Raw genomic sequence first — 26,258 nt, forward strand, 5'->3', positions numbered from 1 at the left:
GGGAAATAGGATAATACCCTTAACCACAATATCTGTAAAAACAAGTTCCAGTTAGGACTGGTCAGCATGGGGCTAAAGTTACCCTGGAGTTGCTTTGGACATTTAGCATGCACAGACAGAATTTCAAAGTCTGATGTCACTTTGCTTACAATCAATTCAACAGGTTGCCTCAGATGGACCTCTAAAAATATCTGTGAGATTCCCAATAAAATGAGAGTAGAGGAGGGGTACACTACCCTTCTCCTTTCTAAGGACTGTCTCCATTGAGAGTGTCCTCTTTCCCTATTTTCTATCCATTTTGGTAAACTTTTCCATTATTTTAGTAAGTGCATTGTCTTGCCTGTAGTCCTCTCAAGCAAGAACAAAGGAATTGGGGATGGTGACCTCCATATCTACCTTGCCTAAGTCTGCCACAGTCAGCTTTCCAAAACAGCCACTCCTGACTCTGACCTTTCACTGTAGTGAGGAAAACACTAGTTGAGGATGGTTTCAGGGCCAATTAATGAGAGGTCAAATCAGACAGTTTCTGAACAATTGTCCAACATCCTGTCACATGCCAAGTCTTCTCTGGCAAGAGTTAAAACAAATGTTAACAGACATTATCCCCACCCATCCACCAGCACTGCAAATATGAATCTAATATTTACTGTAATTTCTCGAGCCCTAGAAATTCCTTATGTGTAACTTTCTTCTATTTGCTGTTGCTCTCATTTACCCTTTGCTAAACTTTTTCCTTCATGTAGGCCAAGATCTTATCAGTTACAACATCCATAGTCATACAAGTAGGAAATTCTCCCACCTTAAAGCACTTACATTATTTCTCCTAAAAGGTGGTAACAAGGAGGCTCCACAACCCCTAGGTTGTAAGACAAAAATGAAAGATTAAGCATGGAACAGTCACTTCAAAAATTACTTGGCACAGCCTTTGCAGGAGGGTAGAAAACAACAATGGAAAGGATATCCCCTCAATTCTGCCACCCATTTAGATGACCCTTAATCCACTAAATCCTGATGTTCCCTACTTCAATTAGGCAATGTGACTGACACTAAGTATGTGCAGAATTAGTGCATCTAAGAAAACTGCAGTAGCAAACCTGGTCCCACAGGGACACCACGTACTTTATTCAGCAATGCCAGAATCTTGGTGTACGCTCCTATAGCGGGGAGGAAAAATCAATGTACCCTTTATTCGAATAAGTAGCTGTAGAACTCAGATCTCACATTCCTTTTACCTCGGGACTGTGTTGAATGTGGGATCCAGGGGACTGGACTTGAGGAAGGATGAAATAGGGATTGGAATCAGTAGAATCTGTGCCACTTCTTGACAACTCAGGGAGAGCTGGCAGATGTGGTGGCCTACAGACTACATTTAGGGGAATGGAATCTTACTTCTTAACTGTCCACAACTCATTGCATTAACATTCTACCACCAATAATCCATGCTCCAGCACCAGTTGCTCCCTCACCTCAAATTCCCTAGCCAGTTACCTATAAGATGGTGACAGGGAAGCCTTGAAAGAAATGGGGATCCAAGGAGACATTGGGCTGTGTAGGAATGTGTTCTACCTCCATCCACCCTGACCCTTTACATATTTCTTTCCATTAGAGTGGCTTCCACATTGCCCTAGGGAGCACTTTCCAAGCATCTACAGCTGCATGCTTGCACAAGACACCAACTTCTGTTTTTACTATCCTTCACTTTGCAGAAATCTCTCCAGCTTCTCAAACATTCTCAATAGAACTTCTCCTGGATACTCAGCTAGAATTCAATGTTAATGATGGAATCTTCCCTGCAGATGCCCTTTCTACCTTGCTAGACCCTGAGCTCTGCCATCACCCCGAACTTTATTAAGCAGTTTATGGTGCACTGGGGCTCAAAAACTGGTGCTTGAAAACGTTTTCACCACTTGTCCAATTAAGCTGTCACATTTCTCAACTCCCTGAAAATATCCTCAGTACATTACATAAACATGGTAATTCTCAGAATTGAATTGCTTGGAGAACAAGTGAGAGGTGGCTTCTAATGTAGTGGATCTGGAGTGTATTCTGGGATTCTACATTTCTAAAATTTGCCCAGATGAGGTACTTTTACCACTACATGAGTTATCCACATGTAAACAATTGGTTCTCAGTCTTTAGCACATAACTGATGGTTCTTGAGGGCTTCATTAAGACACACTGAGTGGACCCCATTACCAATGATTCGCAGGCTGAAATTCAGAGTGAAGGTCCAGAAGTGATACTGATGCTGCCCCACTGGCTTATGAACCACACTTTTGGGCCACTGCTGAAACAATAAGAGAACATGAATAAACAAATAAAATCAGAAATCGAATAATTAAAATACTCCTAAGACTTTTATCTGACAGCTAGTTTACCAACCAAGTGATAATTTGATAGCTGCTTTAGAAACACTTGAGGGCCATAAATAACTGGAATATGTCTGGATGAGATAGGAAATTTGGAAGAGAAAGGAAAAAAATGATTCTTAAAATAGAAAGCCAATAAATCATGGGAACACAGGAATATCCATGAAGTATGCAATTGAAAACAAGCAACTCCAATATCCCAGCATTACTCTTAGACCACCCTTCTTGCCCACAAAATAGTATAACAGAACAAAATGAGCAAACTAAGAAAAACTGGGGTCAAATCATGTAATTCTGCTATGAAGCTACCTTTAATCCACTCCAATCAAATGTCTCTCTCTATATATAGCAACACCACAGACCAAGAATTTGCTGACTTCTAGATCTGGAGATATTCCACATTCTTCCTTGAATGTGTATCTGCATTGTTACATAGACCTGTCCAAATCTCTGGAATGATAAATGATAAAAATCTTTTCTACAATGCACACCACTTTTTCTGAGTTGATGTTTTTATTTCTCCCTAGATTCTCTTCCCATAACATAACCTTACATACCAACAGTTAGACTTTAGCATTGGAATTGTGCTTTTTATATTTTGAGTTCTAGTATCACATTAATCAACAGGGAAAGTAGCCACCAAAAATGAGTATTTTAAAATACTGCACACACACAAAAAATTGGTTTGGTGGCACATGCCTCTATTGGGAGCGGGAGTTCATTCAAGGGAAGCACAAGTTTGAGGCCAGTTTGGCATCTAAGCAAGACACTGTTTAAAATTTAAAAATAAATAATAAAAAATAAAAAGGGACTAGTATTGTTGCTGGTTGTGGCCCCAGGAATTGGATGGCTGCATTGCATTTCTTGGCTCTTTTATTCTTGCAGAAGCGAATTTCAGATAAGACATAAAATTCAGTTAAAAGATGACAAAATTTATTAGTACAGAAAACACTAGAAGAGGAAGAGAAAATGCAATATCTCTAAGAGAGGGACCTCATATCCCCTTTGCTCTCCAGTTGTTTTTTTTTGGGGCGGCATTTGGGGTACAAACTGAGGTTCTTTTATATGCTAAACACATGCTCTTACACTGAGCTACATCCTCAGTCTTAGAGGATAGTATTTTGTTAAAAACACATTGCTTAATGTGTGCATCAATGCTAAGGCTTTCCTATTATCAAATTGATTGCACATACGCATGTAGAAAAAAAAAAATAGTGGTCTGAATTTCCTGACTGCTCATCTAGTTCCTAACTCCCTGCACTTTGTTTTGATGCTTCAGGGTAATACAGGACACATTTAATTTTAACTGCTGTGACATCTGACAAAACAATTTGACAATACAAAAGCAAACTTCCTGCAGGTCCCTTCATGTAACTGAGAAAGTACCTGAGGCAGAGGGGGAAAGCACCATGCACTCAAAACCTCTGTACCTCAGTCTACTGAGGTATCACAACTCACACTCTGTACCTCAGACTACTGAGATATGACATTTATGGGGAAGCTCAGAAGCACACAAATTGATCTGAAATTAATTTTATTTATGTTCATATCACCATTGTTTCAAATAGACCATGCAAAAATGACAGCTCTTTTTGGAAAAATTGTAGCACCGATGTCATCATCAGCAAAGATACCCCAGCACTAACACAATTCGCTGCACCAACAGATAGTTCACAATGCATACAAGTAATACATAGTCCAGGCAAGTTCTACAAGCAGTTCAAAGCAGAGGAATCCATTAATATGTCCATTTCCTCCCAAAGTAAATCAACTCCTTGATTGAGCATTACTTGTTGAGTTATTATTCATTGATGCATCAGTTTATACAGTTTACTGTGATAGAAAAAATCATAATATAAACATTGGATGGAATACCACACAGTACCCCTTGACACACAACCATGATTCCTTCCTTCTTTAAATTTACATTTAATTTATATACCATAACAGTCATCATTTGAAATACACAATTCTGAGCTAGGAAGGTGTTATATTCCTGTAGTCATGAGTATTCATAAGTTGAGAATGGAGGAATACAAGTTGAAGGTCAGCCTCAGAAATTTTGCAAGATACCACTTCAAAAATAAAAGCAAACATAAATCAGTGATACAGTGCTTGCAAATCGTGAACCAGATCAATTCTGAGAGAGAGAGAGAGAGAGAGAGAGAGAGAGAGAGAGAGAGAGAGAGAGAGAGAGAGAGAAGGGGAGGGGAGGGGAGGGGAGGGGAGGGGAGGGATTGAGATTTAACTACAGGGCACTCTAACACAGAATTTCATCTCTATCATTTTTAAAATTATATTATCCATATAAGTCACTCAGGTTGGCCTTGAACTTGAGATGCTCCTGCCTCAGTCTCCTGAGTCACTGGGCATACGCTGCTATGTCTGGTACTCTCCTTTCAGCCATTTCTCTCTTTAAACCGTATTAAGCATAATAAATGGCATTAAGTGCATTCACATAACTGCATATCCATACTAACGAAGTTAAACTTTTTAGTCACCCCAAGTAGAAACCCAATGAGCTCTAAACACTCTCAATCTTTCTCTTCAACCAGTTTCTGATAACCATCACTCTATTTTCAATGAATAAAATTGGTATTCCATATATCTCATTTAATTTGAATGGAGAGTATTTGACTTTTCCCTGACTTATGTCACATAGCAAAATGTCTTCAAGAATCAGCCCCATTTTAGCCAGAATTCCAGGCTCAAATCTGGGAATATGGAGGTAAAAAACACAAAGTGAAAACAGCTGGAAATACTGTTTCATTTATTTATATACTAAGGTTGCACAATTGGCCTGTGGAGTTATACACCAAAGTCTATGAATGTTATCAGAGAGATGTTATGACAGTAGGTCTTGGATACTTTCTTCCTAAAGTATGCAAGGCAAGAAGTAATCTTGATGTATCTGTGAATTTTATTTTGAAAAGGGCTCATTGTTTCAGGTGCCCAAAGGCAGATGATGCCATGCTCCCTCATTATTTCTGAATGGGAAGAAAAATTTTATTGCCTGGTAGGAAGATGTTTCTTATTTTCCACAATGAATAAGCCCTGACTCCTCATGTCATGCTAGTCTTGTATCTCATTGTGTAGCCAGAGATTCATAGTTCTATGAGCTTACCTGATTATTTTGGTTACCAAACTCAGTGGATTCACTTCTTGGGGGGAATTGAATTGGAATAGTTGCCACTAGGCGGAGGGTGTAGTTCAGAAATGGACCACTGGCCTAGCATGTGTGATGTCCTGAATTTCAACCCCATAAGAAAAACAAAGTAATATAAAACCAAAAACCTCCAAAACCAGAAAGAAAAATAATGTTCATATACAGCAAAGCTTATTTGTAGCAAATACGGACACAAGTAATCTTTTTCAAAGAAATGACACCCTAGTTTGAGGAGAGCATGTACATTTTTTATGGTATGATGAATTTTTTAGGAAAGAAAGTAAATGTAAACGTTGAAATTCAAGATTCTGATATATGGGCCTTAACTTTCATGATGATACACCCTGTCCATTTCTCTATGATTAGAAACTAAAAGTATAAAAATCTGGTTTATGCAAATTATATCCTTCCAATGTTAAGGTATAATTAAAGTGTTGAAAATAATTAAAGGAGAGATTACAACACTATGTATCAAATAGTATGTATGTTATCTAGAGCCTTTAATAAAAGGGAATAGAGTAATATCTGTGACATAAATGTGACTCAATACATGACAATGTTAGTCTATTAAAAACCATTGACCTTTATAAACAACTCACATACAAAATATGAATATGTATTAGGGAAGAATACTGTTACCGTAGATTAGGTAGAGGGAAGTGAAGAGACAGGAAGGATAGGGATGTGGGGTTAGGAAAGATAGTAGAATGAAACTGACATTATTAGTATATGTATATATGTGACTACATGACCAACATAATTCTACAGCATGTAGAGACAAATGACAAATTGTATCCATCTATATATGATATATGAAATGCATTCTATTGTCATTTGTAACTAATTAAAACAAAAAAAAATATTAAAAAAAAACAGGAAAATAATAAGAAAAATTGATAATGTTGGGCACCTTAATTCTATAACACTTCACCATCATACATGATAGAGTTTATTGTAGAGGTTCTTAATGACATTCATGAAAGACTCAGTTTATAGAGACTCTAATTAGTAGCATGTGTTGAATTTTATCTATTGTATCTGATATTCACAAAAAGGATCATAAATCCTTTAATTTGCATTGGGATCTACTATCTTAATAGTTTTTTCTACTCTACAGTCCCATGGTCAATCCTATTTGGTTATACATAATTCTATTTCTAATATACTACTAGATTTAATAATTGACATTTTAAGAAATAAACTTATTCAATTTGTTAGTGTTAAAAAAATTGTGAATATATGAAAATGCATTCTAAGGTGGATGTGGTGGCCCACATCCCTGCAATCCTAGTGAATTGGGAAGAGTTTCAGAAATTCAAAGGCAGCCTCAGCAACATAGTGACACCCTAAATTTAAAAAGAAAAAGCAGGTAATGTAGCTCAGTAGTTAAGTGCCCCTGAGTTCAGAGTACAAAAAATAAAAATTTAGGCAAAAAAAAAAAAAAAGAAAAAAGAAAAGAAATTCTGATATAATCAATTATGTGAGTAGTTTTCTGTCATTTTCAAAAGTGGGTATTAAGTAATCATTGTTGAAGTATAAGACATTGATATCCTTTCAGAGATTAGCTATGTGCACTATACTAAAATATTTTTAAAAATTTCATTACTTCTACCATATCAGCTAATGATGTTTAATAAATTGCAATCAAATTGAAGAAATAACCCATTTTATATATTAAAATAATTTTCTTTCTTAAAAATTCTCACATACATCAAGATATGAAGTAAAGATAGAGATTTATTATGCTGTTAAAATATTTGCTAAGTTTTTAAAATTTCTTGTAAATATTTGATTCATATCTAAGGCATATATATAAGTTGAATAAATGTTGCTCCACCTTCACTATTGGGTTTCAAATGCTGAAGAAAGTTGGATATTTGAATGAAGACTTGGACACATTTAAATTTTTGCACTATGAGTTTCCTAGTCTTCCGTAATGTATGAGCAATAGCTATGAACTTATAAGAGTTTCTCCATTTATACCTTTTCAGTTGCTGAGTAAGTTGCCAAAAACTAATATAGACTGTTACTTTTTTTATATTTTATTAACTTTTCTCTGCTGATTCCTCTGCTTGGCACATGTTCTCATTAATAGGGCTTCTCTACAGTACAAATACTTAAATATTCATAAAGCTTAAATATTTGATTAAAAGATTTCCCACATTCTTCACATTAGTTGTTCTTATCGACAATATGTATACTGTGGTAATGAACAAAGTCTGATGTTTTAAAAAGAATTTTGCCACATTGTGCACATTTGTATGGCTTCTATCAATTGTGAACTCTCTGGTGGCAAATAATGTGTGACCTTTGATAAAAAGACTTACCAAATTTTTCACATTTATAGGTCTTTTCTCTAGTGTGAATTCTCTGGTGGCGAATAAAGTTTGATCTCCGATGAAAAGCTTTGCTACATTCTTCACATTTGTAGGGCTTCTCCCCAGTATGAATTCTCTGGTGTTCAATAAGGTGTGGCTTTTGATAAAAAGCTTTTCCACATTCTTCACATTTGTAGGGCTTTTCTCTGGTATGAATTCTCTGATGGCGAATAAGGTGTGATCTTTGATTAAAAGCTTTGCCACATTCTTCACATTTATAGGGCTTCTCTCCAGTATGAATTCTCTGGTGGCGAAAAAGTTCTGATCTATGGGAAAAAGTTTTCATACATTCTTCACATTTGTAGGGCTTCTCTCCAGTATGAATAATCCAGTGGTGGATAAGTTGGGATCTTTTACAAAAAGCTTTGCCACATTCTTCACATTTGTATGACTTCTCTCTAGCATGAATTCTCTGGTGTTGAGTAAGTAATTTTCTTACATAAAAGGCTTTGTTGCATTCTTCAGATGTGTAGGGCTTCTCTTTCATATGAATCATCTGGTGGTGGATAAGGTGTGATTTTTGACGGAAAGCTTGGCTACATACTTCACATTTGAAGGGCTTCTCTCTGGTATGAATTCTCTGGTGGCGAATAAGGTGTGATTTCTGATAAAAAGTTTTCCCACATTCTTCACATTTGTAGGGCTTTTCTCCAGTATGATTTCTCTGGTGGAGAGAAAGTTCTGATCTGCGGGAAAAAGTCTCGATACATCCTTCACATTTGTTGGGCTTCTTTCTAGTATGAGTTCTCTCATGTCGGATAAGGTGTGATTTTTGATAAAAAGCTTTGCCACATTCTTCACATTTGCAGGGTATCTCTCTAGCATGAATTCTCTGGTGTTGTGTTAGTACTTTTCTTACATAAAAAGCTTTGTTGCATTCTTCACATTTGTAGGGCTTCTCTCTGGTATGGATTCTCTGGTGGCGAATAAGGTGCGATTTTCGACAAAAAGTTTTCCCACATTCTTTACATTTGTGGGGCTTTTCTCCAGTATGACTTCTCTGGTGGCGAGAAAGTTCTGATCTGCAGGAAAAAGTTTTGATACATTCTTCACATTTGTAGGGCTTGTCTCTGGTATGAATTGTCTCATGGCGAATAAGGTGAGATTTTCGATAAAAAGTTTTGCCACATTCTTCACATTTGTAGGGCTTCTCTCCAGTATGACTTCTCTGGTGGCTAGAAAGTTCTGATCTGCAGGAAAAAGTTTTGATACATTGTTCACATTTGTAGGGCTTCACTCTGGTATGAATTGTCTCGTGGCGAATAAGGTGAAATTTTCGATAAAAAGTTTTGCCACATTCTTCACATTTGTAGGGTTTCTCTCCAGTATGACTTTTCTGGTGGCAAGAAAGTTCTGATCTGCAGGAAAAAGTTTTGATACATTCTTCACATTTGTAAGGCTTCTCTCTGGTATGAATTGTCTCATGGCGAATAAGGTGAGATTTTCGATAAAAAGTTTTGCCACATTCTTCACATTTGTAGGGCTTCTCTCCAGTATGACTTCTCTGGTGGCGAGAAAGTTCTGATCTGAAGGAAAAAGTTTTGATACATTCTTCACATTTGTAGGGCTTCTCTCTGGTATGAATTGTCTCATGGCGAATAAGGTGAGATTTTCGATAAAAAGTTTTGCCACATTCTTCACATTTGTAGGGCTTCTCTCTGGTATGAATTGTCTCATGGCGAATAAGGTGAGATTTTCGATAAAAAGTTTTGCCACATTCTTCACATTTGTAGGGCTTCTCTCCAGTATGACTTCTCTGGTGGCTAGAAAGTTCTGATCTGCGGGAAAAAGTTTCCATACATTCTTCACATTTGTAGGGCTTCTCTCTGGCATGAATTTTCTCATGGCGAATAAGATGTGATTTTCGATAAAAAGCTTTGCCACATTCTTCACATATGTAAGGCTTCTCTCCAGTATGACTTCTCTGGTGGCGAAAAAGTTCTGATCTGTGGGAAAAAGTTTCCATACATTCTTCACATTTGTAGAGTTTCTCTCTGGTATGAATTCTCTCATGGCGAATAAGGTGTGATTTCCGATAAAAAGCTTTGCCACACTTTTCACATTTGTAGGACTTCTCTCTACCATGAACTCTCTGGTGTTGAATAAGTAATTTTCTTACATAAAAAACTTTGTTGCATTCTTCACATTTGTAGGGCTTCTTTTTAGTATGAATTCTCTGGTGGCGAATAAGGTGTGATTTTTGATAGAAAGCTTTGCCACATTCTTCACATTTGTAGGATTTCTCTCCAGCATGAATTTTTGGGTGTTGAATAAGTAATTTTCTTACATGAAAAGCTTTGTCACAGTCTTTACAATTGTACGGGTTCCCTCCAGTATGAATTCTCTGGTGGCAACCAAGGTGTAATTTTTGATAAAAAGCTTTGCCACATTCTTCCCATTTATAGAGCTTCTCTCTGGTATGATTTCTCAGGTGAAATGTAAGTGAGATTCTTTCATAAAAAGCCTTTCCACATTCTTTACATTTGTATGCTTTCTCTCTGGTATGAATCCTCTGGTGAAGAATAAAGTGTGATTTTTGATAAAAAGCTTTGCCACATTCTTCCCATTTGTAAGGCTTCTCTCCAATATGAAGATTTTGAAATTCAGAAAGTTTTACATAATTATTTAAGGATTTGTCATACTCTCTAAAATTGCAGAATCTCTCTTTGATATGAATTTTTTGCTGTTCAGTATAAAATGAACTTTGAACAAAAGCTTTGTCACATTCTTTATATTTGTAGGTATTGTGACTACTATGCCATCTCAGGTGTTTAGAAAGAAATAATGAGTAAGTGTGGACTTTCTCACAATTGTTAAAATTGCATGTTTTGGCATACGCAGAGATTATTTCTTTATTGCAGAAAAATGGATATTTAGTAGAGAGATTCTCAAAATGATCTCCTTTAGAAATTTGTCCTTCAGTACTAAATTTCTTGTCTATTGAAATGTTTGACTGGAAGTTTAAATCAGTGTTATCTTTGAAATTAGTGAAGTTAAAAGTTGAAACGTGAACTAGATTTCTTTTCACATTTTCCACATTTTCATTAAGAAAATATATATGCTCCAAAAATTGCTGGGCACTTATTTGTAAAGATACATATAACTCCTGAAAAGTGACTGGCCTATGTTGAATTATTTTCTGAGATATTAAATGTCCTTGATGTCCCCCGACAGTGTAATTTTCATTACAAACCTTCACAGCTAATTCATTTTGTCCCGTATTATAAAATTTCTGACTTTCATTCTCACATTCAGTTTTCCATATTTTCCTTATTTGTAAACAGTTAATGTTATGTTCTTCATTCCTTATATCCTCTTCTGTTGAAAATTCATGGGAATTATGAGAAGTCATGGCTGAAATATAAAAAAAATGGTAATTACTTTACCTACTAATCAGGAATAAATGTTTTGTATTATCACATATGAAATCATATCAATGTCTTGACACCAGGAGGGTAGCAGAATACAAAATCCAAACACATTATTATTCCTAATACATTTAAACTAAATAAAAATGTACAGACTAATTACCTTGTAGGAACTGCCCAAACCATCTCAGAGATCACAATATCCAAGATGAGAACATTACTAAGAGAAATATATTAGAGGAAAAGAAACGTGTATTTTTATCAACCACACTATATCCATGTCTATAGCATAGCATTGAGAAGGTATACAAAAAAATTACCATCTCCATTTTCTGAGCAGAAAAAAGAAAATATATTAAAAATGCAAACATTTGTGGTTTTCTTGGGATTGTTTGAAAGCTGGTTTCTTCTACTATTACACAGAGATCTGGAGATAACATGAAAACCAAGTTGAGAGGCATTAAATACCTGGCAGACTATACCCATATTTCCTAAATGAAGCTAACAGATGGCAATCAAGATAAATGAGTAGCATTCAACAAATTGTGCTGGGAAAACTGGAAATCCATATGGAACAAAATGATATCGAATCCCTATTTCTCACCATGCACAAAAGTTAACTCAAAATGGATCAAGGATCTAGGAATCAAACCAGAGACTGTGTCTAATGGAAGAAAAAGTAGGCCCTAATCTCTATCACGTGGGGTTAGGCCCCAAGTTTTTAATAAGACATCTATAGCACAAGAATTAAAACTGAGAATCAACAAGTGGAATGAATTCAAACTAAAAACTTTCTTCTCAGCAAGAGAAAGCACTATGGAGATTCCTTGGAAAGCTGGGAATTGGAACCACCATTTGACCCAGCTATTCCTCTTCTTGGACTATTCTCAAAAGACCTAAAAATGGCATACTACAGGGACACAGCCACATCAATGTTTATAGCAGCACAATTCCCAATAGCTAGACTGTGGAGCCAACCTAGATGCCTTTCAATGGGTGAATGGATAAAAAGAATGTGGCCTTTATACACAATGGAATATTACTCAGCACTAACAAAGAATAAGATCATAGCATTTGCAGGGGAATGGATGGCATTAGAGAAGATTATGCCAAGTGAAGTTAGCCAATCTCCAAAAAACAAATGTCAAATGTTTTCCCTGATATAAGGAGGTTGACTCATAGTTGGGTAGGGAGGGGGAACATGGAAGGATTAGATAAATTCTAGATAGGGAAGAGGGTGCGAGGGAAAAGGAGAGGGTAGGGGATTAGCAAGGGCAGTGGAATGTGATGGAAATCAATATCCAAATAACATGTATTAAGACTTGAATTGGATGTCAACATACTTTATATAAGGGAGATGACTTAAAATGGGGTAGGGAGAAAGAGCATATGAAGAAATTACCTCTAGATAGGAAAGAGAGGTGGGAGGGAAAGGGAGGGAGAATGTGAATTGCATGGGGAGGGAAGGAGACCCCTTCCTTACACAGAATACCTGTATGATGATGTAAGGGGCAAAAAAAGAAGTGGGTCACATTACATTGGGTAGAGAGAATTGATGGAAGGGGAGGGGAGTGGAAGGGGGGAATGGAAAGACAACAGAATAAAATAGACATTATTATTGCTGTGGGTATATATGGGACTGCATGACCAATGTAATTCTGCAACTTGTACATTCAGAAAAATGAGAAATTATATCCCTTCTGATTCAAATGTATGATATGTCAAGATCATTGCACTATGATGTATAACTAATTAAAACAAACAAAAACCAATATATTAGGAATTGAACATTATGATAGTGAGAGACAAAATTGACCAAACAAAAAATAACCATTAGAAAGAAGTTTAATGAGCTAAATGCAGAGAAATACTGTCAATAGAAATAAATAAAAATAGTATTTGTGAAAAATTTCTTAAGGAACAGTGCTTGAGAGAGTCAGGGGTGGTTATGCATAGCTGACTTGAGACAAACAGTTTATAAGTGGAAGGCAGTCTCAGAAACTTAGTGATATCTTGTAAAAAAATATTTGAAAACAGCTAAGGATAGAAAGTAGTAGTAAATCAACTTTACGTTCCACCTGCTGTACCAACATATAGGTGTGGCAAGTTTTAACTAAGAGAAATAAAACAGAAACTACAGTCCAAAATTTCAATAATCTACAAGTGTGAAATACAGACAAACTCAAACCACATTCTAATCAAAGTTTGAAAATTTACAAAAAGGGAATCTTGAGAACACCACTAGAAAAAACAACATAATACCTAGGAAGAAAGTCCTATGTAATCAATCATGAATTCTTTTAAAATACAGAATTTATTTAGGAATATTATCAAAGAAGTGAAAGAATGAGATTACAAACTGCCACAGTCTGGCTGGGCACAAATCACGAACCACTTAAGCAGGAACAAACTTTATTTCTGAACTCCACCAGCACACTCCACACACACTCCCCAGGAATCCTCACGAATGCCACGCGGCTCCTCCAGGAACCAACAACCGGAAAATCCCTCTTCCGGAAATCCCTTCTCCCACACATCCCCAACCAATGGGAACTCTCTGGGAATCCCCACTAGAACTCTAAAGTAGCACGAGAACAACAAAGTAGCAGGCCGAGGTGGAGAGTAAAGGTCTAATATATAACCAAATCAATCCATCATCATTTTAATGGCTTGCCTCTCAACCAATACTATTGGCAAAATGCCAGGGGCCATTCCGACTCAGCTGTGGCTCTCAGTGTCTCCCCGCTACTGTATAATTAAACAACAACCAATGTGGCGTAGGACTGTGCCTGTTAGGTTGTCCAATACACATATGGTCCTTACCCGTCATCGGATGAGCTGACCGCAAGACGTTAGCCTCCTGTCTTAGGTTGGTACCACTGCAATTGGATCTTTACCTGTCACTGACTACCGGTCCAGCACACAGCTATACTTGTGGATAGGCCTTTGCACCAGTGTGGGGTGAGGTTCTTTGCCTCACCTCTGTAGGCCCCCAAATTTACCCTTGGTGCCAGTGGGGGGGTGAGGTTCTTTGCCTCACCTCTGTTGGCCCCCAAATTTTAGAACATCACTAGCAGAAGGGAGGAGGATGCAAAATGCCATGACACCAAGCCAAATGACAGCTCTTTTTGGAAAAATTGTAGCACCGATGTCATCATCAGCAAAGATACCCCAGCACTAACACAATTCGCTGCACCAACAGATAGTTCACAATGCATACAAGTAATACATAGTCCAGGCAAGTTCTACAAGCAGTTCAAAGCAGAGGAATCCATTAATATGTCCATTTCCTCCCAAAGTAAATCAACTCCTTGATTGAGCATTACTTGTTGAGTTATTATTCATTGATGCATCAGTTTATACAGTTTACTGTGATAGCTATCAAAACATTGGTTTTATCTTTGTCTTCACTGGCACTAGGATGAAGATAGGAATTCTGGCAATGATGGGTAAAAAAAAAATATGTAACATTCCAACAGGTACTAAGATAACAATTTTCTGAGCAATTTACATTATCCTGAACAGAATTATTAAATATAATGAAAAGGAAAGGTGAAAGTAAACAAACAGATCTTGTTAACCTCCTTATTTGTTCACATATTAAAACAATCTTCAACAGCTGTTTACCCAATTTAAATTAAAAATTTTAAATCACGTGAATAAAAAAAATAAGGATGCATTTTTTTCATGAGCGCTCCTCAAATATGATATATGGAAATACATACATACATACAACACAAAACACAAGTGTGCACACAAACATACAACACATAAGAAAATAGTAAAGGCCTTGTAGCTTTACACAGGTGAAATCTCCATTGCAATGTTTAAAAACTCCACAGTCAAAAAATAGAGCTCATCAGAAAAACATTAACCTAGGTCTGTATGAGCTCAAAATATAAAATAGAACTTTATGATGTGGGAAAGGGCAATAATAAAATAGATACTGAAAAAAAGCATCCTGGTTACTACCTAGGTTTGACTCTTCTTTTGATATCCCATCCTTTTTTTCTGTAACTTGCATATGGGACTGAAGGTATTCCCACAAGAAAGCCCCAAGGTTTTTTACATTTGAAATAGGCCTTAATGATGTTCATCATTCATTAGCCTCCAGGTGTGGGAGAATCACTGTCGCAGATGTAAGAATAGCCAACCTGGAGCTCTGGATATCAGCTCTTATGGATTTGAGCCAAGTCATCTTCTTTTTGGTCTGTAGATATCGCTTTGGTTAGTCTCTCTGGAATCCAAATCGGCTGCTGTTCTCCCTGGGGAAACACACAAACAGAACCCCGACTCCAAACAATCATTGGGTCAGGACCTTTCCATTGTCCTGTTAGAATATCCTTCCAAAGTACCTAAGGCTTATGTACATTTTTTGGATACATATGCCTTTCTGCAGCACTAAGCCCTGATGAATCCAAATTTAAAAAGTTTAGAGTAAAAAGGGTTATTTTAAGTTTATCTTTGGGGGATATATACCCCTTTCCAATTCCCTCTTTTTGCTTTAATAAGTACATGTTAATAGTTTGATGAGCTCTTTCAACTATGCCTTGTCCCTGTGGATTGTATGAGATTCCTGTTATATGAGTAATGCCAAATGATGAGCAAAATTTTTTAAAAGAGGTAGAAGTATAACCAGGACCATTATCTGTTTTTAACTGTTTTGGAATGCCCACAGTGGCAAACTTTTGTAAGCAATGAGCTATAATATCTATAGTTTTTTTTCTCCGGCATGAAGGGAGCCCATCAAAAATCCAGAAGAAGTATCAACTGTAACATGCAAATATTGTAATTTTCCAAATTCTGGCAAGTGTGTGACGTCCATCTGCCAAATATGGTTAGGTATCAATCCTCTAGGATTGACTCCAAGATTAACTTGTGGTAAAAAGGTCACACAATTTTGACATTGTTTTATTATTTGTCTAGCTTGCTCCTTAGTTATTTTAAAACACTTTTGTAAGGTTTAGCATTGACATGGAAACTTTTATGAAAATTTGTAGCTTCTTCTAGTGTAGAGAAAATATGTTTGTCATGTGTAGTTTTATCTGCTAAATCATTGCCCAAACTAAGGGCTCCAGGCAATCCTGTATGTGCCCTGATATATCCTATAAACAATGGATCTTTTCTGTCCCAGATTAGACTTTGTATAGTGGAAAACAAAGAGAAAACAGTAGAGGAAGGGGAAATCATACCAACATCTTAAAGGGATACTATAGCATTAACTATATACTGACTATCAGAAAATAAATACAGAATCTTTAAACATCAGAAAAGCTTGTAATACTGCATTAAGCTCTACCTTTTGAGCTGATTGTTTAGGTACTAAAAATGTAAAAGTTTGATCAGGGGTAACTACTGCTGCTGTAACATTATTTGACCCATCAGTGAATATATTTGGAGAATTCATGATAGGTGTTTTTCTTGTCATTTTTGGAAAAACTACAGGATGCGAAGACCAAAAATACAATAAAGGATTAGATGGTAAGTGATTATCAAATGGAACATTAGATTTGCACATGATTATTGCCCAAGTATTTAACTCATTAGCTAACTCATCAATTTGATCCATAGTATACGGAGTAATAATTTTATTGGGAGAAATTCCAAACACTCCCTTTGCTGCTTTTATTCCTTTGAGTATTAAGTGTCCTACAGTCTCAGGATACCTAGTAAGAATAGTGTTAGGAGAATAAGATAAATGTATCCACAATAATGGACCTTCTTGCCAAAATACGCCTGTAGGAATATTTTTTGTTGGTAGTACAATAAATAATAAAGGCAAACTTATATCAGTTCTATCCAAATGCATATTTTCCTTATATGTTTCAATGATTTTTAATGTCTTTCATGCATCAGGCATTAACATGCAGGGTGAATTTGGATCTGATAAACCTTTTAGGATATCAAATAAAGGTCCCAACTCTACTGTTGGTATGCCTAGATAAGGCCTTATCCAATTTATGTCTCCTAATAACTTTTGAAAGTCGTTAAGTGATTTGAGTTGATCCACTCGTATTTGAATTTTTGGTGGATGGACCATGGTCTAGGATAATAAAACTCCTAAATAATTAATTGGAAAATTTAATTGTACTTTATCTATTGCTCTCTCTAGATTATAATTTTTTAATAAGTTCCTAAGTGTGGCATAACATTCTAGCAATGTGTTTTTATCCTTGTGTGCTAATAGTACATCACCCATATAATGAAATATTTGTAGTTCAGGATTTTGATTTCTAAGTAGCTGGATTGCTTTGTTAACATAAATTTGACACATAGTTGGGCTGTTAGCCATCCCTTGAGGGAGTACTTTCCATTCATATCACTGATCGGGACCTTCATGATTCAGCACAGGGATAGTAAATGCAAAACGTGGACTATCCTCAGGATGAATTTGAATTGAAAAAAAAAAAAAAAAAACCAATCTTTAATATCTATAGCTAAAACATACCAGGTTTTTGGCAAAGCAGACAATTGGGGAATTCCCGATTGAGCAGGTCCCATAATAACCATCTCATTATTAATGGCTCTTAAATCTTGCTATAATCTCCATTTACCAGACTTCTTTTTAATGACAAAAAATGGGAGTATTATAGGGAGATATGGAAGGTTGTATATGTCCCTCCGCTAATTGTTGTTTGACAGGTCATGGGCTGCTTGTATCTTTTCTTTATTCAGGGGCCACTGAGGAACCCATACTGGTCTTTCTGATTTCCAATAATTTTTATTTTCTCAGTGACCCCTTCTGAAAACCCAATCCATGTCTATTGATTCCTTGATCTATTTGAATTGGTACTGCTATACCTTTTTCTTGTTCTCCTAATCTTTTCTCTTTCCTAAAACCTTGTCTAGCTCTAATAGTGGGTGCATCTGTATTGATGTTATTTGTTAATGTCAAACCTAATTGATCTAGGAATCTCGTCCCCATAAATTTATAGGAAGAAGATCCAATACATACGGCTGTATAGTTGCTTCACAGCCTTCAGGATCCTTCCAATCTAATACCATTGCCCTTCTATGGGGATTAGTTGCCACTCCTAGGCCTCAAAGCATTTGAGTGGCTTGTTGTAATGGCCAATGTTTTGGCCATTCTTGACGAGATATGATGCTAAGGTCTGCACCTGGATCCAGTAGTCCATTAAATTCATGTCATTGAATATTTAGTTTTAGCACGGGGCGATAATCTGAATTTAAAGACAGCATAGCTGAATCTACACCTGTGGAGCCTAATCCCCTGGACCCTCTTTCTATAGTATGACTGGAAAATTTATCATGTAGGCTGGGTATTATTAATAACTGTGCTATTCTCTCTCCTGGTGAAATTACTGATATACCATTTGGAGAACTAGCTATAATTTTTATTTCACCTTCAAAATCGAAATCAATTACCCCAGGACTTATCATAAGTCCTTTTAGAGTAGAAGAACTGCGTCCTAACAATAAGCCTACTGTTCCATGGGGAAGAGGTCCTTTTACTCCTGTGGGAATGATTTGAACTCCCATCTCTGGAGTTAGTACTGCTCTGGCGGAGGCACAGATGTCCAACCCTGCGCTCCCTGTGGTTCGTGTGATGAGAGATCTGATGGATAATGTATCCTGGGCACTACCCTGATGGTGTTGCTGGGTTCCTCCATGGTGTTTCTGGGTTCCTCCAGTGCCCCGTATATTTGTGGTCATGGGCCCCAGAGCATTGGGCCCCCCTGTCCGTTTTTTGGCAATGGAGCCCGATGCCTTTCTCCACGATATCGTGGGTAAACACCTGGTCCTTGTCCTTTTTTTGATAATGGAGTACCCTCTATGGTGGTTAGAGAATGGCATTCATTAGCCCAATGTCTCCCTCTATGGCATTGTGGGCAAATACACAGTATTCTACTCTTTGATACCTAGCTTTGTTAAACCCTCCTCCTATGGGGCAATTTTTTTAAAATGTCCTATTTGTTCACAATTGTAGCATGTTTTCGGCCTGGCATCTAAAGCCTGTTGTACTGCAGCTGCCAAGACTTGCCCTTGTTCATTAATGTCTCTACATAATTTATGTGTTTAAATCTACATGTTTCCATGGTCTAATGACCTCTCTGTACCAACGATTTGCTTGCTCATAAGCCAGTTGTTTTATTAATAGCATTGCTTGTTCTGTATCCCCCAAAACTCCGGTAGCTGTTTGAATAGGCCTATCTACAAATTCAGAGTAAGGTTCATTAGCTCCCTGTATTATCTTAGATAACTGACCTTGTAAATCTCCATGTCCTTGTAAAGTCTTCCATGCCCTAAGTGCATCTGCATCAATTTGTGAATATACAGCAGAATCATATTCAATTTGTTGCCATTGACCCTCATAAGGTCCTTTACCTAACAACATATCTAAATTTCTTTGAGGGTAACCGGTGCTGCATTTCGCCTAGCCGTCTCCATGCAAAATTCCTCATTGGCAACTTCCATAACAAATATTGTCCTCCATTTAGCACAGATTTACACATGCTAGCCCAATCTGCTGGCGTCATGTCCAAGTGGGTAATGGATTCGACCATGCTTACAGTGAAGGGTGCTTGAGGACCATAGGTTGTTACAGCCTCCTTTAACTGCTTCCCTGTTTTGAAATCTAAAGCACAATTAATTCCCTGGCCTCCTGCCTGCTCAAGTACAGGGCATGCTAATCTCTAAGGTCCTGTCTCAGGATCTCATCTATCAACTACAGGGGTTGAGGGCCACTCAGCCTATGTTGTCTCCATAGGTGGAGCTGTTGTTTGAATTACGCCCTCTGGTGATAGAACAGTGTTAGTAGCAGCCTCCTGTTGTAGCTTTTTCCCTAATAGCCCCTTTTCCTTTAAATTTTCTTCCTCTGTCTGACTAGCTCGAGAGACCTTCTCTTTTACTTGATCTAAAATGTCTTTCTCCATTGTCTGAACCAATTTACTTAACACTCTTTCAGTTTGTTTTTTACTAATTTCTAATCTAGTATAAAGATAAAGCAACCCAACAAGATAACACAAAACAAAACCGAAACAGAATGAAACAAAAACGGAACAAAAAATCGTTGTATCAATTTTCCTATTTTCTTGAAATGTGCATTTGTGGTCTATTTCTATCTCTTCCTCAGGGAAGGGGCGAACAACTTCAAACCTTGAGCCGACCATTTTTCCCAGTTTGCCTGAGAAAGTTCTAGGGATAGGCAGCTTGAAACAAAAACAAAACAAATCAAAACAAGAACACATTGTTTTTTGAAATGGTCACACATTCTCTCGCCTTCCCTTAAGGGCGAAAAATTTCACTTACCTCTGAGCTTCAGGCGTTCCCTGTACGGGCCGCCAAATGCCGCAGTCTGGCTGGGCACAAATCACGAGCCACTTAAGCAGGAACAAACTTTATTTCTGAACTCCACCAGCACACTCCACACATGCTCCCCGGGAATTCTCCCGAATGCCACGCGGCTCCTCCAGGAACCAACAACCGGAAAATCCCTCTTCTGGATATCCCTCTTCCCGCACTTCCCCAGCCAATGGGAACTCTCCGGGAATCCCCAAGAGAACTCGAAAGTAGAGTGAAAACTCCAAAGTAGCAGACCGAGGCAAACAGTAAAGGTCTAATATACAACCAAATCAATCCAGTATCATCTTAATGGCTTGCCTGTCAACCAATACTATTGGCAAAATGCCAGGGGCCATTCCGACTCAGCTGTGGCTCTCAGCAAAACCAAGAATATTATATCCAGAAATACTAACTTTCAAAAGTGAAAATAAAAATCAGATATATATGCCCCAATGTTTTTTACCTCTAGAAATGTCCTTTAAAAATACTAAATAAAATTCTTCAAACTGAAAAATAAATTGGCAAGTAATACAACATGAAAATTTTAAAGTTTTCTTGGAAAAGTCACGAAATAAATTCTAAATTATTATAATAGATCATGAAATAATTAATTTCTAATAGATTTTGAGAAAAAAAAAAAAACCATAATGCTTTATCTGAGGTGCATGTGGTAAAGATTTTCTCCCAATCTGTAGGCTCTGTCCTCACTTTATCGTTTCCTTTGAAGACAATAAGCTTTTTAATTTGAATTCATCCCATTTATTAATTCTTGATTTTACTTCTTAAGCTTTAGGAGTCTCATTAAGGAAGTCAGATCCTAGGCCAATGTGCTAAAGATTTGGGCCTATTTCTTCTATTAGGCACAAGGTCTCTATTCTAGTGTGTAAGTCTTTGATCCACTTTGAGTTGTTTTGTGCAGGGTGAGACATAGAGGTTTAATTCCATTTTGCCACATATGTATTTCCAGTCTTGCCAAACAATTAGCTGTATAGGCTATCTTTTCTCCAGTGAGTATTTTTTGCACTTTTGTATAGTATGTCATAACCATATTTATGTGGGTTTGTCTCTGTGTCCTCAAATCCATACCATTGATCTACAAGTTTATTTTGGTGCCAATATCATGCCATTTTTATTACTATTGCTCTGTAGTATAGTTTAAGGTCTGGTATTGTGATGCTTCCTGCTTCAATTTTCTTGCTTATGATTGCTTTAACTATTGTTAGTCTATTATTTTTCCAAATGAATTTCATGATTGCTTTTACTATTTCTATGAAGAATGTCATTGGGATTTTAATCGGAATTGCATTAAATCTGCATAACGCTTTTAGTAGTATGGCCATTTTGACAATGTTAATTCTGCTTATCCAGGAGCATAGAGATCTTTCCATCTCCTAAGGTTGTCTTCAATTTCCTTCTTTAGTGATCCGCAGTTTTCATTGTAGAATTGTAGAGGCCTTTCACCTCATTTGTTAGATTGTTTCCCAGGCATTTTATTTATTCATTTATTTATTTTTGAGGCTATTGTGAAGGGAGTTGTTTTCCTAATTTCTGTTTCAATGGATTCATCAATGATGTTCAGGAATGCATTTGATTTGTGGCTGTTAATTTTACATCCTGCTACTTTGCTGCTAAAAGTTTTCCAGTAGAATTTTTTTGATCTTCTATATATAGAATTATGACATCACCAAATAGTGATACTTCAAGTTCTTCTTTACCTAATTTTATCCCTTTCATTTCTTTCTTTTGTCTAATTGCTCTGGCTAGAGTTTCAAGAATGATGTTGAATAACAGTGGTCAAAGAGGACATCCTTGTCTTATTCCAATTTTTAGTGGAAATGCTTTCATTTTTTTCTCCATTTTGAATGATGCTGGCCTTGGTTTTAGCATATATAGCTTTTACAACGTTGAGTTATATTCCTAGTATCCCTAGTTTTCCTAGTGTTTTGAACATGAAGGTGTGCTGTATTTTGTCAAATCCTTTTTTTTGCATCAATTGAGATGATCATATGATTCTTGTCTATTAATATGATGTATTACGTTTATTGATTTGCATGTTTTGAACCAACCCTGCATGCTGGGGGTGAATCCCACTTGATCATAGTACATTACCTTCTTAATATGCTTTTCTATAAAATTTACCAGAATTTAATTGAAAATTTTTGCATCTATGTTCATCAAGGATATTGGTCTGAAGTTTTTTTCTTTGATGTATCTTTGTCTTATTTTGCTATCAGGGTGATATTAGGCTTAAGTTTGGGAGTATTCCCTCTTTTTCTATTATATGAAATACTTTAAGGAGTGTTGGTGTTAATTCTTATTTGAAAGTCTTGTAGAACTCGGCTGAGAATCCATCTCGTCCTGGGCTTTTCTTGGTTGGTAGGATTTCATTATTTGAAATCAATCTTTTTAAATCATGTATGACCTCCTCATTCAGTTTGGGATGAAATTTGTCGATGTTTTTGATATTTTATTTGAGTATAAATTTTCAAAATAGTTTCTAATTATATTCTGTATTTCAGATGTCTCCATTATGATATTTCTTTTTTCAACTTGTATTTTAGTAATTTGAGTTTTCTCTCTTTTGCTCTTAGAATGGCCAGGGGTTTATCTTTTTTCTTATTGTTTCAAAGAACCAACTTTTTGTTTTGTCAATTTCTCAATTGTTTCTTTTGTTTCAAGTTCATTAATTTCAGTTGTGATTTTAATTATTTCCTGTCTTCTACTGCTTTTGGTGTTGATTTGTTCTTCTTTTTCTAGGGCTTTGAGATGTAGTATTATGTCATTTATTTGTTGACTTTTTATTATTTTAATGAACGCACTCAATGCAATAAACCTTCCTCTTAGTACGGCCTTCATAGTGTCCCAGAGATTTTGATATGTTGTATCCATGTTCTAATACCAAAACCCCCACAAATAATGCAATCAATAAATGGGCTAAGGAACTGAACAGACATTTCACAGAAGAAACACAACTGATCAGCAAATATATGAAAAGGTGTTCAACATCTCTAGCAAATACAGAAATGCAAATCAAAATTACTCTAAGATTTTATCTCACTTCTGTCAAAATGGCAATCATCAAGAATACAGGCAACAATAAATGGTAGCAAGGATGTGATGAAAAATGTACACTCATACATTGCTGGTGGGATTACAAATTGGTGCAACCACTATAGAAAGCAGTATGGAGATTCATCAGAAAATCGGGAATGGAACTACCATTTGACCCAGCTATCCCACACCTTGCTTTAAGTCCTAAAGGACTTAAAATCAGCATACTATAGTGATGCAGCCACATCAATGTTTATAGCAGCTCAATTCAGAATAGCTATACTATGGAACCAATCTAGGTGTCCCTCAATAGATGAATGGATTAAGAAAATGTGGTACATATAAACAATGGACTATTACTTACAGTAATAGAAAAATTATGGCATTCTCCAGTAAACCTTTGGAGTTTGACAATATCATGCTCAGCATAATAAGCCAATCCCACAAAACCAAAGGCTGAATGTTTTCTCTGATATGCAGCTACTAATACACAATTAAGCAGGGGGCAATAGGGGAAAAAAAAGAATTACATTAGATTAAGTAGAGGGAAAGTGATGGGAGGCAAGGGGAGTTGTGGGGATAGGAAAGAGAGTAAGATGAAACAGACTTTATTACCATATTTATATATGTGCCTACAAGACTAACATGATTCTGCAACATGTACACTCAGAAAATGAGAAATTATATCCCATCTATGTATAATATATCAAAGTGCATAAATGCATTCAACTGTCATGTATAACTAATTAAAACAAATAAAATAGTTAATGGAAATTAGATATAAAAGTTATAAATCAATAGAATAATTTAAAAGAATATATAAAAATGCTAAATTTTATAATAAAATTTCAAATTAATATTTCCAGTTTAAAATAGTGCAAAGTTACAGTGGTCTTTATAAAAATCTCAATGTAAATGATAAAGTAAACACTCATAGAATATTATAAAAGCAAGTGGGAGAGGAATCAAAGCAGGTCACTATAAAAACAAATGAATAAGAAATTACAGCATTAAAAAAGTACAAAAACAATTATAAGAAATAATAACAACTTAAAAAGGAGGAGGACTAAATTCTTCACTTTTAAAAATTTATTGGATTAAAAATGAATATTTGACTTTAAATGCATTATTACAAAACAGCAATCAAAGCAAAACACTTGGCTATCACAATGGCATCTAACAAAATGAAATATGTAATCTGCAAGGGACTCTAAATCTAAGGCCACAGTAGGCTGAAAACAAAAAGATATAAGAATGTTACATGAAGTAAAACCAAAAAGATAGGCTGGCAAAATTACAGTATACAAAACACACATTACAACAAAAAGTTATAAGAGATATTGTTTTAAATTAAGAAATACTTCGAAAAGAGTCAAAGGAGAATATTATAAAATGATAAAAAGAAACTTTCAGAGGGTGGGGTTGTGGCTTGGCAGTGGAGTGCTTCCCTTGCACTTGTGAGGCACTGGATTTGATCGTCTGCACCACATCATCAAATATAAAAACTAAGGTTGAGAAAATTGAATAAGAAAATAGAAAGCAACACTATAATACCAGAAAACAAATACCCCCACTTACTCTAAAATAAAGTCAAACAAAATGATAAGTATAAAACAGAAGACTTTGAAAAATATTAGAAACAAATTAGACTTAGTAAATTATTATCTTAGACTTAGTAAATTATTATCTTAGTAAAGATAATAATATATAAAATAATGAAATTAATAAATAAAGATAAAATGGAGAGAAAATAATACACTCCTCAATAATACACTATTGAATGATGAATGGATAGTAGAAGAAATCAAGGATGAAATAAGAAAATTCTTAGATGTAAATGAGAACATTGATTCAACATATCAAAAACTCTGTGACAATATGAAGGCAGACTAAGAGGAAAGTTTATTGCACTGATCTCAATCATTATATGAAAAGTTAACAAGTAAATGATATAACATTATATCTCACAGACCTAGAAAAAGAAAAAGCAATGGATGCCATAAGCAGTAGAAGACAGGAAATAATTAAAATCAGAGCTGAAATCAATGAAATTGAAAAAAATAAAACAAATGAAAAACTGACAGAACAAAAAGTTGTTTCTTTTAAAAAGATAAATAAATTGGATAAACCCTTAGATATTCTAATGAAGAGAAAACTTAAATAACTAAAATATGTGATGAAAAAGGAAATATCAAAATGAACATTTCTGAAATACATGAGTATTTTGAAAATGTATACTTCAATAAAATAGAAAATTTTAAAGACATCAACAAATTTCTAGAGACATATGACCTACCCAAACTGAGTGAGGAGGTCATAAACTATATAAACAGATCAACTTCAAGTAATGAAATAGAAAATGTCATCAAATATCTACCAAGCAAGAAAAGTACAGGACCAGATGAATTCTCGGCTGAGTTTTATGTGATCTTCAAAAAAAGAATTAACACCTATACTCCACAAAGTATTCCATGAAATAGAAAAGGAGGTAAACTTTCTAAACTCATTCTATGAGGCTAATATCACCCTAATACCAAAACCAGTCAAAGTTGCATCATGGAAAGAAAACTTTAAGCCAATAACTCTGATGAATATGAATGCAAAAATACTCAATAAACTGGCA

The 26,258-nt window shown here is 35.8% G+C and overlaps 1 protein-coding gene across 1 annotated transcript in view; it reads right to left on the reverse strand.

Moving 5' to 3' along the window:
- Positions 1-3,886: 3,886 nt before the first annotated feature.
- The window catches only part of LOC124076929 (zinc finger protein 11-like), a 69,672-nt gene continuing 47,300 nt past the window's right edge, over positions 3,887-26,258 (reverse strand). The window contains exon 3 of the mRNA XM_046421026.2: positions 3,887-11,267. Coding sequence (XP_046276982.1) covers positions 7,807-11,267 — 3,461 coding nt within the window. The 3' untranslated portion in view covers positions 3,887-7,806. The remainder of the gene's footprint in view (positions 11,268-26,258) is intronic.

The sequence above is a fragment of the Marmota monax genome, unplaced genomic scaffold, assembly GCF_021218885.2.
Source record: "Marmota monax isolate L192 unplaced genomic scaffold, Marmota_monax_Labrador192_F-V1.1 WCK01_AAM20220418_F8-fsc00266, whole genome shotgun sequence".
In the NCBI taxonomy this organism is placed as follows: Eukaryota; Metazoa; Chordata; class Mammalia; order Rodentia; family Sciuridae; genus Marmota; species Marmota monax.